Source organism: Rana temporaria, chromosome 3 (genome assembly GCF_905171775.1).
Source record: "Rana temporaria chromosome 3, aRanTem1.1, whole genome shotgun sequence".
NCBI classification, from domain to species: domain Eukaryota; kingdom Metazoa; phylum Chordata; class Amphibia; order Anura; family Ranidae; genus Rana; species Rana temporaria.
Genome location: NC_053491.1, coordinates 13,374,915 through 13,391,175, shown reverse-complemented (window position 1 = coordinate 13,391,175; position 16,261 = coordinate 13,374,915). Strand labels below are relative to the sequence as shown.

General features: G+C 49.7%; 1 protein-coding gene across 3 annotated transcripts in view; it reads right to left on the bottom strand.

Moving 5' to 3' along the window:
* Nucleotides 1-16,261, bottom strand: part of MEGF11 (multiple EGF like domains 11) — a 766,818-nt gene that overhangs the window by 102,474 nt on the left and 648,083 nt on the right. For all 3 annotated transcript variants that reach the window (XM_040342265.1, XM_040342267.1, XM_040342266.1), the window contains exon 17: nt 15,882-16,010. In XM_040342265.1, coding sequence (XP_040198199.1) covers nt 15,882-16,010 — 129 coding nt within the window. The remainder of the gene's footprint in view (nt 1-15,881; nt 16,011-16,261) is intronic.

Below are 16,261 nucleotides of genomic sequence, written 5' to 3'. Positions count from 1 at the left end.
TCACCCACCGCCAAGGGGATCTCTGCTATACAAAGTTCAGCCAGCCCCGAGGGTAGCTCTGGTATACAAAGTTGACCCAACTCCAAGGGGAGCTTTGGTATGCAAAGTTCACCCAGCTCTGAGGGTAGTTCTGGTGTACAAGGTTCATCCAGTTTCAAGGGGAGCTCAGGTATACAAAGTCCACCCAACTCAAAGGGGAGCTCTGGTATACAAATTTCTCCCAACTCTAAGGGGGCTCTGTTATACAAAGTTCAACCAACTCCAAGGTGAGCTCTGCTATACAAGGTTCAGCCAGCCCAGAGGGTAGCGCTGGTATACAAAGTTCACCCAGCTCTGAGGGGAGCTCTGGTATACAAATGTTCACCAAGCTTCAAGGGTAGTTCTGGTGTACAAAGTTGACCTAACTCAAAGGGGAGCTCTGGTATACAAAGTTTACCCAACTCCAAGGGGAGTTCTGGTATACAAAATTCACTTAACTCCAAGGGGAGCTCTGGTTTACAAAGTTCACATAACTCCAAAGGGAGCTCTGATATGCAAAGTTCACCCAACTCCAAGGGGAGCTATGGTATAGAAAGTTCACCCAACTCCAAGGGGAGCTATGGTATAGAAAGTTCACCCAACTCCAAGGGGAGCTATGGTATAGAAAGTTCACCCAACTCCAAGGGGAGCTATGGTATAGAAAGTTCAACCAACTCCAAGATGAGCTTTGTTATACAAAGTTCAGCCAGCCCCGAGGGTAACGCTGGTATACAAAGTTCACTCAGCTCTGAGGGGAGCTCTGGTATACAAATGTTGTCCAAGCTTCGAGGGTAGTTCTGGGGTACAAAGTTCACCTAACTCAAAGGGGAGCTCTGGTATACAAAGTTCACTTAACTCCAAGAGGAGCTATGGTATAGAACATTCACCCAACTCCAAGGGGAGCTTTGGTATACAAAGTTCACCCAACTCCAACGGGAGCTCTGGTATACAAAGTTCACTTCACCGCCAAGGGGAGCACTGCTATACAAAGTTCAGCCAGCCCCGAGGGTAGCTCTGGTATACAAAGTTGGTCCAACTCCAAGGGGAGCTCTGGTATGCAAAGTTCACCCAGCTCTGAGGGTAGTTATGGTGTACAAGGTTCACCCAGTTTCAAGGGGAGCTCAGGTATACAAAGTCCACGCAACTCAAAGGGGAGCTCTGGTATACAAATTTCTCCCAACTCTAAGGGGGCTCTGTTATACAAAGTTCAACCAACTCCAAGGTGAGCTCTGCTATACAAGGTTCAGCCAGCCCAGAGGGTAGCGCTGGTATACTAAGTTCACCCAGCTCTGAGGAGAGCTCTGGTATACAAATGTTCACCAAGCTTCAAGGGTAGTTCTGGTGTACAAAGTTGACCTAACTCAAAGGGGAGTTCTGGTATACAAAGTTCACTTAACTCCAAGGGGAGCTCTGGTTTACAAAGTTCACATAACTCCAAAGGGAGCTCTGATATCCAAAGTTCACCCAACTCCAAGGGGAGCTATGGTATAGAAAGTTCACCCAACTCCAAGGGGAGCTATGGTATAGAAAGTTCAACCAACTCCAAGATGAGCTTTGTTATACAAAGTTCACCCAGCCCCGAGGGTAGCGCTGGTATACAAAGTTCACCCAGCTCTGAAGGAAGCTCTGGTATACAAATGTTCACCAAGCTTCGAGGGTAGTTCTGGTGTACAAAGTTCACTTGACTTCAAGCGGAGCTATGGTATAGAACATTCACCCAACTCCAAGGGGAGCTTTGGTATGCAAAGTTCACCCAACTCCAAAGGGAGCTCTGGTTTACAAAGTTCACCCACCGCCAAGGGGAGCTCTGCTATACAAAGTTCAGCCAGCCCTGAGGGCAGCTCTGGTATACAAAGTTGACCCAACTCCAAGGGGAGCTCTGGTATGCAAAGTTCACCCAGCTCTGAGGGTAGTTCTGGTGTATAAGGTTCACCCAGTTTCAAGGGGAGCTCAGGTATACAAAGTTCAACCAACTCCAATGTGAGCTCTGCTATACAAAGTTCAGCCAGCCCAGAGGGTAGCGCTGGTATACAAAGTTCACCCAGCTCTGAGGGTAGCTCTGGTATACAAATGTTCACTAAGCTTCAAGGGTAGTTCTGGTGTACAAAGTTGACCTAACTCAAAGGGGAGCTCTGGTATACAAAGTTCACTTAACTCCAAGGGGAGTTCTGGTATACAAAGTTCACTTAACTCCAAGGGGAGCTCTGGTATACAAAGTTCACATAACTCCAAAGGGAGCTCTAATATGCAAATTTCACCCAACTCCAAGGGGAGCTATGGTATAGAAAGTTCACCCAACTCCAAGGGGAGCTATGGTATAGAACATTCACCCAACTCCAAGGGGAGCTTTGGTATGCAAAGTTCACCCAACTCCAAAGGGAGCTCTGGTTTACAAAGTTCAGCCAGCCCCGAGGGTAGCTCTGGTATACAAAGTTCAGCCAGCTTTGAAAGTTTCTCAAGTATACAATGTTTACCGAACTCCAAGGGTAGCTCTGGTATACAAATTTCTCCAAACTCAAAAGGGGGGCTCTCATATGAAAGTTTACCCAACTCCAAGGGGATCTTTGGTATACAAAGTTCAACCAACTCCAAGGTGAGCTCTAATATACAAAGTTCAGCCAGCCCTTAAGGTAGCACTTGTATACAAAGTTGACCCAACTCCAAGGGGAGCTCTGGTATGCAAAGTTCACCCAGCCCCGATGGTGGTTCCGGTGTACAAAGTTCACCTAACTCCAAGGGGAGCTCTGGTATACAAAGTTCACCCAACTCCAAGGGGAGCTCTGGTAAACAAAGTTCACCCAACTCCAAGGGGAACTCTGGTATGCAAAGGTCACCCAACATCAAGGGGAGCGCTGGTATAAACAAAGGTCACCCAAATCCAAAAGTAGCCAGGAATACAAAGTTCACCCAACTCCAAAGGGAGCACGGTATGGCAGAGCACAGATTTGGGACCAGGCACTCTATAATAGGGTGCTCTAGTGTATGAATTTTAGTCATAGCCTAAGATTTTAAGTCAACTGAACAGTTAAGCAGATGTCCAGACACCTATTGGCTTCTCCTACAACATATGCTATGGCAAAGGCTTTCTATTGACATGACTTCAGGTTGGCTTTCAGAATCACCAACACTGGTGATTTGAAAGGGGATACACTTTCAGGAAAATGCCTAGAACCCCTAGCTGATATTGAAGGGCACCTGGGTGGGCAGGAGCAACACACAAGGCCTTCAAGCCAAGGGCATACTGTATGGCGCCATAGTAGGCCATGAACACATCCTTCACAAAGGTTACCTATGGATGCCTATGTGGTATAGTTTGATAAAGTGTTAATCGTAGGACTCCAAACGCCACCTTGAACAATTATCCAAAAACAAAGGGACGTGGCACCGGAAAGTGCAATCAAATAAATCTTATTAATCAGTTTTCCAAGGACATTTCTTAATAATATGTTGTAAACAAAAATAGAATGACGGTTTCGGGTGCCCTTTCTCAAGTTTAAAAGTATACAGACAAACATTAGTAACATAATTAAATATCGAGAGACAGGAAACAGGCCATTTCTTCAGTTCGGATAATTCAATTATTTTTTTTAAACTAAACTTGAATTTTTTTTTCCGAATGTATCTCTTTTTTTCTGGAACATCATGATTGATACATTTGTTTTACCTTTACAAAATGCTCACGATAAACAATGAATGGCGCGGCGTTGTGAGTGAAGTGAGGATAGTCTTCTATGATGTTTAGCCAGTGTGTGGGTCCTGCTGGGAGCTGACCACAGACCTGGTGAGGTGCATTGATGAGCACTCATCAGGTTGCATTGATGGGCACTGGTGAGGCTGCGCTGATGGGCACTGGTGAGGTTGCGCTGATGGACACTGGTGATGGTGAGCTTATTCTGTGGTTCAAAGGCCAACTTGACTGGACTTTCCCCCCAGGCCTAAGGCTGCCATCCCTCCCCTGAAAGCAATGGTCTGTCTTATATTGCAGGATTTAATAATTCTACAGTACTTGTGTCTACAGTGGGTGACCGCGATATTGTGTCAATCTCGCTCCCTTTCTCGGCGAGATTGACCACCTACGAGCCCCATCGCGGGAGATGACTTGCCGCGATGGAGACAAAGCTGTCATAGAAGCGACGGGGATCCGACTTGGATTCCCGCCAATTTTAGCGTCGGCATTTGGTATGCATTCCTGAGAGGGAGAACTCCACGCCAATTTTTAAATAAAAAACCGACATGGGTTCCCCCCCCAGGAGCATACCAGGCCCTTAGGTCTGGTATGGGTTGTAAGGAGACCCCCCCTACGCCGAAAAACCGACGTAGGGGGTCCCCCTACAATCCATACCAGACCCGTATCCAAAGCATGCTACCTGGCCGGCCAGGAAAGGAGTGGGGACGAGCGAGCGCCCCCCCCCCCCCTCCTGAGCCGTACCAGGCCACATGCCCTCAACATGGGGGGGTTGGGTGCTCTGGGGCAGGGGGCGCACTGTGGGCCCCACCACCCCAGAGCACCCTGTCCCCATGTGGATAAGGACAGGGCCTCTTCCGACAACCTTGGCCATTGGTTGTCGGGGTCTGCGGGCGGGGGGCTTATCGGAATCTGGGAGCCCCCCCTCAAATAAGGGGGCCCCCAGATAACGGCCCCCCACCCTAAGTGAATGGATATGGGGTACATCGTACCCCTACCCATTCACCTGGAGGCAGAGTGTTAAAGTTAATAAACACACGACACAGGGTTTTTCAAAATAATTTATTAGTCTGCTCCGGAGGCCCCCCTGTCTTCTTTAGCTCTTTTAGCAGGGGGGGCTTCTTCTTCCACTCTCCGGGGGGTCTTCTCGGCTCTCCGGGGGTCTTCTCCGCTCTGGGGGGTCTTCTTCTATCTTCGCCGCTCTCCGCTGTTGACTCGGCGCACCCCGGTTATTCTGGAGTGGTACCCTAAGAGGACCCCTCCGCTGGCATTGGGAACTGTCCATATCACGTGGACTATGAAGTGGACATCCATAAGAAGGACCCAACCAAGAAGTACACAGAGAGGAGAAGGACTCGGCAGTGGGTGATCACATGACCGCGGATAAAGGTAAGTTAAAACTGGGATTTCATTTTTTTTTAACCCAGAGATCAGCTGGGGGGGGTGGGATAAACGGGCTACTTTGTTTCTGGAGTTAGGCTTTAAGAGATGTCCTCAGTGAAGTCAGTTATACTCACACGACTTCCCCCATCCAGGTCCCTCGCTGATGCCATTTTTTCCGGCAAGCACCCCTATTCCTGCACCACCTTTTAACCCTTGCTGTCTGGTCCCCTTCACTTCCAGTGGTTCAATGTCAGATTTCTTCTGGACCTTAAGAAGATCCATCCGATGGCTGGCCATTGGGAACTTTCCACATCATTCAGACCATGATGCGGACACCCAACCAAGTAGGGTGGATCCTTTCCGTCGCTGATGCCATTTTTTCCAGCAAGCACCCCTATTCCTGCACCACCCTTTAACCCTTGCTGTCTGGTCCCCTTCACTTCCGGTGGTTCAATGTCGGATTTCTTCTGGACCTTAAGAAGATCCATCCGATGGCTGGCCATTGGGAACTTTCCACATCATTCAGACCATGATGTGGACACCCAACCAAGAAGGGTGGATCCTTTCCGTCGCTGATGCCATTTTTTCCGGCAAGCACCCCTATTCCTGCACCACCTTTTAACCCTTGCTGTCTGCTCCCCTTCACTTCCGGTGGTTCAATGTCATATTTCTTCTGGATTCTAAGAGAACCCCTCCGATAGCCGGCCATTGGGAACTGTCCACATCATTCAGACCATGATGTGGACACCCCACCAAGCAGGGTGGATATCCAATCAGGAAGTACATACAGAGAAAGACCTTGCACTGGGTGATCACGTGATCGTAGATTAAGGTAAGTGAAAATTGGGACTTTTTTTTCTTCTTAACCTAGTGATCAGATAGAGGAGGGTGGGAAGGAGGTCATTTTATCATAGAGTTGGGCTTTAAGAGATGTCCTTGGTGAAGTCAGTTCTGATCCTCCTGCGAGCACGCCTATTCCAGCACAACCTGTTACCTCTAGCTGTCTGGTAACCTTCACTTCCAGTGGTGCAACGTCAGATTTCTTCTGGATTCTAAGAGGACCCCTCTGATGGCCAGCCATTGGGAATTGTCCACATAATGCAGACCATGATGTGGACACTCAGAAGAAGGACCCAACCAAGAAGTACACAGAGAGAAGAAGCACCCAACACTGGATGATCGCGTGACTGCCGATTATGGTAAGTGAAAAGTTTTTTTTCTTAATCTGATCAGATAAAAGGGGAGTGGGAAGAGAGCTTCTTTTATCCTGGAGTTGGGCTTTAAGAGATGTCCTTGGTGAAGCCAGTTATCTTGACAAGAGCCACCCCATCCAGATCCCTCGCTGATGCTTTGTCCTGGATGGACCAATCGATGACGTCACACCTACAGCCACACCCCCCTACAGTTAGAAACACAAATGAGGTCACACATAACCCCTTCAGCGCCCCCTGTGGTTAACTCCCAAACGGCAACTGTCATTTTCACAATAAACAATGCATTTTAAATGCATTTTTTCGCTGTGAAAATGACAATGGTCCCAAAAATGTGTCAAAATTGTCCGAAGTGTCCGCCATAATGTCGCAGTCATGAAAAAAAATCGCTGATCGTTGCCATTAATAGTAAAAAAAAAAAAAATGTATACAAATGCAATAAAACTATCCCCTATTTTGTAAACGCTATAAATTTTGCGCAAAAAACAATCGATAACCGCTTATTGCGATTTTTTTTACCAAAAATATGTAGAAGAATACGTATCGGCCTAAACTGAGGAATTTTTATTTTTTTATAGTTTTTTGGGGGATATTTATTATAGCAAAAGGTAAAAAATATTGCATTTTTTTCAAAATTTTCGCTCTATTTTTGTTAATAGCGCAAAAAATAAAAAACGCAGAGGTGATCAAATACCACCAAAAGAAAGCTCTATCTGTGGGAAAAAAAGGACGCCAATTTTGTTTTAGGAGCCACGTCGCACGACCGCGCAATTGTCAGTTAAAGCGACGCAGTGCCAAATCGCAAAAACTGGTCGGGTTCTTTAGCTGCCTAAAGGTCCGGGTTTTAAGTGGTTAATCTTTTTAAAGCCGTATGTGTAATTTTCCCCCATACCTCATGCTGATTGCCATATGGTGTATCTAATTCATTATGGCTTGCCATTGTTTGGCATTATTTGCTCATCTTCCGGTGCGCCCTTCTTTATTTTTTTGGACAATAAATGAACAACGTGTGCTGAATTTATTATTACCTCTGCAAAGATCCAGGGCCAGATTCACAAAAGAGATACGACGGCGTATCTCCTGATACGCCGTCGTATCTCTGAGATACGATTGTCGTATCTATGCGCCTGATTCATAGAATCAGGTTACGCATAGATAGCCCTAAGATCCGACAGGTGTAACTGTTACACCGTCGGATCTTAGGCTGCAATTCTAGGCCGGCCGCTAGGTGGCGATTCCATTGCGGTCGGCGTAGAATATGCAAATGACTAGTTACGGCGATTCACGAACGTCCGCTTTGCCCGTCGATCTAAATTTACGTAGTTTCCGTAGAGATGCGTCGCGTAAAACTAAGCATGCCCTCTAGGTGGTGTAACCCATGTTAAGTATGGCCGTCGTTACCGCGTCAAATGTTTAAATTTCACGTTGTTTGCGGAAGTCGTCCGTGAATGGCGCTGGACGCCATTTACGTTAACGTCGAAACCAATGACGTCCTTGCGACGTCATTTAGCGCAATGCACGTCGGGTAATTTTAGGGACGGAGCATGCGCAGTACGTTCGGCGCGGGAACGCGCCTAATTTAAATGGTCCCCGCCCCATTTGAATTAGGCGGGCTTGCGCCGGGCGGATTTACGCTACGCCGCCGCAAGTTTACAGGTAAGTGCTTTGTGAATCAAGCACTTATGCTGTAAACTTGCGGCGGTGTAACGTAAATGGGATACGTTACGCCGCCGCAGCGTAGCGCAAATGTCTGTGAATCTGGCCCCAACTTTTTATTATTTTAGGTCAATATGTATTACTTTGAAGGACGATCGAAGAAGAGAAAGGTAATAGCAGCTCCACGCACTCACACCAGCAGGGGGCAGTATGCTACTCTGATGGCTGCCTTCCAAATCAGAATCCAAGTTGGAATAATAGATCGCTCCCCCCCCCCCCCCTGCGCCCTTGTTGAGTTCCCAGTGAAAAGTCTAAGGACGGGTCAAAGGGGTGTTCAGTGTTACTGCATTAGAAGATACAACAACACATTAAAGCAAAAGAGATCGACCCCGGTACTAATAATAAAGCTGCTGAGGACACAACAACCAGCCTGTTACTGAGAACTCCGGATTTACAATTCTGCTTTATCCTGAAGTTTATATGGCAGATCTATATTATTATTATTATTATTAATAATATTATTATTATTATTATTATTAAATTAGGGTTGTCCCGATACCACTTTTTTAGGACTGAGTACAAGTACCGATACTTTTTTTCAAGTACTCGCCGATACCGAATACCGATACTTTTTTTTAAATGTGTCCCCAAATGCAGCCATGCCCCCCCACAAATGCAGCCATGTCCCCCCACAGATGCAGCAATGTCTCCCCCCATATCTAGCCATGTCCCCCCATATGCAGCCATGTCCCCCCCATATCCAGCCATGTCCCCCCATATCCAGCCATGTCTCCCCCCCATATGCAGCCATGTCTCCCCCCCATATCCAGCCATGTCCCCCATATGCAGCCATGTCTCCCCCCCATATCCAGCCATGTCCCCCCCCATGCAGCCATGTCCCCCATATGCAGCCATGTCTCCCCCCATATCCAGCCATGTCCCCCCATATGCAGCCATGTCCCCCCCCCCATGCAGCCATGTCCCCCATATGCAGCCATGTCCCCCCATATGCAGCCATGTCTCCCCCCCATATCCAGCCATGTCCCCCCCCATGCAGCCATGTCCCCCATATGCAGCCATGTCTCCCCCCATATCCAGCCATGTCCCCCCATATGCAGCCATGTCTCCCCCCCCATATCCAGCCATGTCCCCCCCATGCAGCCATGTCCCCCATATGCAGCCATGTCTCCCCCCCATATCCAGCCATGTCCCCCCCCATGCAGCCATGTCCCCCCATATGCAGCCATGTCTCCCCCCCATATGCAGCCATGTCTCCCCCCATATCCAGCCATGTCTCCCCCCCATATCCAGCCATGTCCCCCTTACCTGCATCCCGCTGCCGCCGACTGGTTAATACGGGCGGAGAACATTACAGCTTTCATTTGAATAGCTGTAATGATTTGCGCCGCGCTGCGTATAGACACTCCCCCTTGCTCGGGATTGGACAGTTCACCCGAGCAAGGGGGAGTGTCTATACGCGGCGCGGCGGGAAACACTACAGCTATTCAAATGAAAGCTGTAATGTTCCCCGCGCGTATTAACCAGTCGGCGGCAGCGGGGATGCGGCGGGATGCGGCGTAACGGCGGCGGGGGGGGTATTCTATTTCGGTATCGGGGGTATTTGCGGGAGTACGAGTTCTCCCGCAAATACTCGGAATCGGTCCCGATACAGATACTAGTATCGGTATCGGGACAACCCTAATTATTATTATACACGATTTATATAGCGCCAACAGTTTTACATTATGGAAGTATGGCGCTGTACACCAATATAGATTAGTAAAGCAAAACTCGTTTTTTTTTAACTATAGCTTCTAACTGCCAATTAGGTCACATTGCTAAATACACTATATTTCCAAAAGTATTGGGACACCTGCCTTTACACACACATGAACTATAATGGCATCCCAGTCTCAGCCCGTAGGGTTCAATATTGAGTTGGCCCCGCCCTTTGCAGCTATAACAGCTTCACCTCTTCTGGGAAGGCCGTCCACAAGGTTTAGGAGGGTGTCTATGGGAATGTTTGACCATCCTTCCAGAAGCCCATTTGTGAGGTCAGACACTGATGTTGGACGGGAAGGCTTGTCTCGCAGTCTCCGCTCTAATTCATCCCAAAAGAGGTCTATCTATCTACTCTGTGCAGGCCAGTCAAGTTCCTCCACCCCAAACTCGCTTATCCATTCCCACTTCTTACATCAGGGTCCCCATTAAAGATTAGTGTCCCCCCCTCCCCTTACATCAGGCCCCCCCCTGGGTCCTCCTGAGTGTTCTCCTTACATTAGTGTTCCCATTAGAGTCCCCACTTACACCAGGGTCCCCATTTGAGTCCCCTTAAATCAGGGTGCCAATCAGAATCACTCTTAAATCAGAGTGCCTATCAAAGTCCCCCCTTACATCAGGGTCCACATCCGAATCCCCCTTACATCAGTGTTTTCTTCAGAGTTGCTACTTACATCAGGGTAGTTTGAAGAGTCTCCCCTTACATCAGGATCCCCATCAAAGTCCCCCTTGGGTCTTCCTCAGAGTTTTCCTTACATTAGTGTTCCCATCAAAGTCCTCCCTTACATTAGGGTCCCCATCCGAGTCACCCCTTACATCAGGGTCCCCATCAGAGTCCCCACTTACATCAGGGTCCCCATCAGAGTCCCCACTTACATCAGGGTCCCCATTAGAGTTCCCTTAAATCAGGGTGCTAATCAGAATCACTCTTAAGTCAGAGTGCCTATCAAAGTCCCCCCTTACATCAGGGTCCACTTCCGAGTCCCCCTTACATCAGTGTTTTCTTCAGAGTTGCTACTTACATCAGAGCACACCTTACTTCAGAGTCCTCATCAGGGACCCCCTTACATCAGAGGCCTCATCAGGGACCCCCTTACATCAGGTGTCAAGATCTGAGTCCCCCCCCCCCCTTACATAAGGGGCCCCATCAAAGTACCACTTGGGTCCTCCTCAGAGTTCTCCTTACATTAGTGTTCCCATCAGAGTCCCCACTTACAGCAGGGTCCCCATTAGAGTCCCATTAAATCAGGGTGCCAATCAGATTCACTCTTAAATCAGAGTCCCACCTTACATCAGGGTCCAAATCCGAGTCCCCCTTACATCGGCATTTCCTTCAGAGTCCACATCAGAGTCCTCCTTACATCAGGGTCCCCACCAGGCTCCTTCCTTACTTTACCCTTGCAGTATGTAACAGGCCAGAAGTTGGGAGTGTGGCTGTAGCAGCAAGCAAAGGCAGAGCAGATCTGGACAGAAGCTTCGTTCTCCTTTCATTGCTGGAGCAAGCACATGATTGGTTGCTAGGACACTGGCAGTCAGGGCTGGACTGGGACAAAAATGTGGCCCTGGACTTCATCCAGACTGGCCCACTGGCAGGTTTCTCCAATGTGGGTGGCCGGACAGGGAGAGGAGGTGAGCGCTGCGGGGAGGGAGAGGAGGTGAGCGCTGCGGGGAGGGAGAGGAGGTGAATGCTGCGGGGAGGGAGAGGAGGTGAACGCTGCAGGGAGAGAGAGGAGGTGAACGCTGCGGGGAGGGAGAGGAGGTGAGCGCTGCGGGGAGAGAGAGGAGGTGAGCGCTGCGGGGAGGGAGAGGAGGTGAGCGCTGCGGGGAGAGAGAGGAGGTGAACGCTGCGGGGAGGGAGAGGAGGTGAGCGCTGCGGGGAGAGAGAGGAGGTGAGCGCTGCGGGGAGGGAGAGGAGGTGAGCGCTGCGGGGAGGGAGAGGAGGTGAACGCTGCGGGGAGGGAGAGGAGGTGAACGCTGCGGGGACGGAGAGGAGGTGAGCGCTGCGGGGAGGGAGAGGAGGTGAACGCTGCGGGGAGGGAGAGGAGGTGAACGCTGCGGGGAGGGAGAGGAGGTGAACGCTGCGGGGACGGAGAGGAGGTGAACGCTGCGGGGAGGGAGAGGAGGTGAACGCTGCGGGGAGGGAGAGGAGGTGAACGCTGCGGGGAGGGAGAGGAGGTGAACGCTGCGGGGACGGAGAGGAGGTGAACGCTGCGGGGAGGGAGAGGAGGTGAACGCTGCGGGGAGGGAGAGGAGGTGAACGCTGCGGGGACGGAGAGGAGGTGAACGCTGCGGGGACTGAGAGGAGGTGAACGCTGCGGAGAAGGGGAGGAGGTGAACGCTGCGGGGAGGGAGAGGAGGTGAACGCTGCGGGGGGTGAAGAGATGTACGCTGCGGGGAGGGAGAGAAGGTGAACGCTGCGGGGGGGAGAGGAGGTGAACGCTGCGGGGAGGGAGAGGAGATGAGCGCTGCGGGGAGGGAGAGGAGGTGAGCGCTGCGGGGAGGGAGAGGAGGTGAGCGCTGCGGGGAGGGAGAGGAGGTGAGCGCTGCGGGGAGGGAGAGGAGGTGAACGCTGCGGAGAGGGGGAGGAGGTGAACGCTGCGGGGAGGGAGAGGGGGTGAATGCTGCGGGGAGGGAGAGGAGGTGAATGCTGCGGGGAGGGAGAGGAGGGGAACGCTGCGGGGAGGGAGAGGAGGCGAACGCTGCGGGGAGGGAGAGGAGGTGAACGCTGCGGGGAAGGGGAGACAGAGGATCGGAGGGGGTGGCGGTCTGCTGTCACTGAAGCTGGCCCACTGAGCCATCGGCCCACTGGGAAACTCCCTGTAGTCCAGATGACCAGTCCATCCCTGCTGGCAGTCCTAGCAACCAGTGATAAGGAAGATGACAGTGCAGAAAAAAGGGTGGAGGGAGGGGGGGGGGTTTGTGGTGCTGGAGACTGGGGGGGGGCAGGGCAGCTAAAATTTTGCAGCAGGCCAGATTTGGACCCCAGGCCGCAGTTTGAGGACCCCCGGCCCTAAAAGGATAACTGAATAGATGGGGAAGTGGGAGAAGATCAACATCTATATTACAGTCCAACATTCTTGTTATTAGTATAGCGACCAGGATGACGTCCCAAACAGCTGACCCTCTCTAAACTTTTATTTTGTTAAAGCAGAACTCTATCCAAAAATAACAAGATATAAAAGGAATAGCACTATACAATATAACATAAAAAAAACAGCTATGCAATGGGCTAGATTCAGGTATCTGCGCCCCTTCTTACGGCGGCGCAGCGTATCGTATTTACGCTGCACCCCCGTAAGTTTGAGAGGCAAGTGCTGTATTCACAAAGCACTTGCCTCCTAACTTACGGCGGCGTAGCGTAAACGGGGCCGGCGTAAGCGCGCGTAATTCAAAAGATGATGAGGGGGGCGTGTTTTATTTAAATTAAGGTTGACCCCGCGTATTTTACGATTTTTTACGAACGGCGCCTGCGCCGTCCGTGAAAGAATCCCAGTGCGCATGCTCGAAATTCCGACGCAAATCGTCATTGCTTTCGACGTGAACGTAAATGACGTCCAGCCCTATTCGCGAACGACTTACGCAAACGACGTAAAAAAATTCAAATTTCGAAGCGGGAACGACGTCCATACTTAACATTGGCTGCGCCACCTAATAGCAGGAACAACCTTACGTCGAAAAAGCCTAACGTAAATAAATTGCGCTGGGCGTACGTACGTTTGTGAATCGGCGTATCTAGGTCATTTGCATATTCTACGCCGAAAACAACGGAAGCGCCCCTAGCGGCCAGCGTAGAATTGCACACAATTATACGCCGCCGTATTCAAGTTACGTCGGCGGAGGAAGCCTATTTTTTGAGCGTATCTGCCTTTGAGAATCGGCGTCACGATTTGAAATTACGGCGGCGTATCTGGAGAAATACGCCGCCGTAACAGCTACCGTGTTTCCCCGAAAATAAGCCCGGGTCTTATATTATTTTTGGCAACAAAAGACACAGTAGGGCTTATTTTCGGGGTAGGTCTTACTATGTAATGTTCTGTCTTCTCTCTCCCCCTCTCCCTCCCTGCCTGACAGGAATCCCCAGTGTAAACGGAGTTAAAATGCTTGTAAAATCCTATAATCCACTCTATTACAGTAGTATATAATGTATAATGTGTGTGTTTCTGTAATATAATTGTGCCAAATACCTTCGTTCATCGCTTCTGTGACCCGCCGGAGCTCTCTTCCCTGCAATTATATTACAGAAACACACACACTGTACATTATATACTACTGTAATAGAGTGGATTATAGGATGTTACAAACATTTTAACCACTTGCCGCCCGCCAATGACAGATTGACGGCGGCAAAGTGGTTGTAGAATCCTGACTGGACGTCATATGACGTCCTCAGGATTCTGAGCCGCTGCGCGCCCCCGGGGGCGTGCATCGCGGCGATCGTTGTTGCGGGGTGTCAGTCTGACACCCCGCAACACCGATCTCGGTAAAGAGTCTCTCACGGAGACTCTTTACCACGTGATCAGCCGTGTCCAACCACGGCTGATCACGGTGTAAACAGGAAGAGCCGTCGATGGCTCTTCCTCACTCGCGTCTGACAGTTTATCAGCGCAGCCCCCCCTCGGATCGCCACATGGACCACCAGGGATGCCCACCAGGGAAGGGCAAAACAAAAAAAAACGGGAAAAAAAAAAGTCCAAATAAAAAAAAAAAAGTCTGAAAAAAAAAAAAAAAAGTCTGGGAAAAAAAAAAAAAAGATGCAAAAAAAAAAAAAGATGCCAATCAGTGCGCACAAATGGGCACTGACTGGCAACAAGTAAATCAGTGCCGCCCCACAGTGTCCATCAGTGCCGCCCCACAGTGTCCATCAGTGCCACCCCACAGTGCCCATCAGTGCCACCCCACAGTGCCCATCAGTGCCACCCCACAGTGCCCATCTGTGCCACCCATGAGTGCCCAGTGCCGCCCATCAGTGCCGCCCATGAGTGCCCATCAGTGCCGCCCATGAGTGCCCATCAGTGCCGCCCATGAGTGCCCATCAGTGCCGCCCATGAGTGCCCATCAGTGCCGCCTATGTGTGCCCATGAGTGCCGCCTATGTGTGCCCATCAGTGCCGCATACCAGCGCCGCCAATCAGTGCCACCTCATCTGTGCCCGTCAGTACTACCTCGTCGATGTCCATCAGTGCCATCTCATCTGTGCCCATCAGTGCCACCATATCAGTGCCCGTAATTGAAAGAGAAAACTTACTTATTTACAAAAAAATTACAGAAAAAAATAAAAAACGTAATTTTTTTCAAAATTTTCGGTCTTTTTTTAGTTGTTGCGCAAAAAAAAAAAAACGCACAGGTGATCAAATACCACCAAAAGAAAACTCTATTTGTGGGGAAAAAAGGACGCCAATTTTGTTTGGGTACAGTGTAGCATGACCGCGCAATTGCCATTCAAAGTGCGACAGTGCTGAAAGCTGAAAATTGGCTTGGGCGGGAAGGTACGTAAGTGCCCTGTATGGAAGTGGTTAAACTAGGGCTTATTTTTGGGGTAGGGCTTATATTGCAGCCCTCCTGGAAAATAACGCTAGGTCTTATTTTCGGGGTAGGTCTTATTTTCGGGGAAACAAGGTACATGAATCTAGCCCAATATTTGCAATAGTCAACTTCCATCCAGAGGTTGTCCCTGCAGTACATTTTTTCTGCCTCTAGATGTCCTCAGTCATTCTACCCGTAATTAGACATTGAAGGAGAAGCAGCACAGGGATGAGCTCATCTCTATGTCACCCTGCCCTCCCCTCCTATCAGGATGCTTCTTGGCTCATTTTGGCTCCTTGTGCTGCTTCCTCCTCTTGAACGTCAGCCCTGCTGTACAGGGACTGCATGACACTGATACCAGGTTAAATTCAGATGGTTGCACAGCTTGCATTGAAAACAAAACAAAAAAACGTAAAGATGTATTAATGTATACAGATGTGTTTTGTTATATCTGCCTGGAGTTCAGCTTTAATGTTCTGTGATGAATAATGTTGAGGAAAGGAGATGTAGACACGTGGTTATACTAGAGACTGCGATCTGTAGGGGGTTCTGATCACATGATAGGAAATCTGGGCAGGTGATTGGAAGGCAGCAGAGAGCTCATCAATATATAAAAAGAGTTCTTACTCTGCGTACAGTACAGCCCCGTCCATCCAGGCGTACATTTACATTCCCCGTCGTATGTGCTGCACTCGGCATCGTTGTGACAGTTACACGTGTGGATGCAGTCTGGACCCCAGAGACCGGGAGGACATTCTGCCGGGGGGAAAAAAAGAACATAAAACAAGAAAAAAAAGAATATATTAGCCCAATTACAACCACTGGTTTCCTGGCAGGATTATGGAGGCAGCCATTGTTGGCCTCCCCCGGAAATACTAAATGGTGGGCTAAGTCTGGCTTCAGTATTTCCGGAGTTACTGAAACAAAACATGGAGGCAACAGATAAAAGACGAGAAGTTCTCCTCAATTAGTAACACAACCACGTGTAACAAAGGGGCGGGTGACAT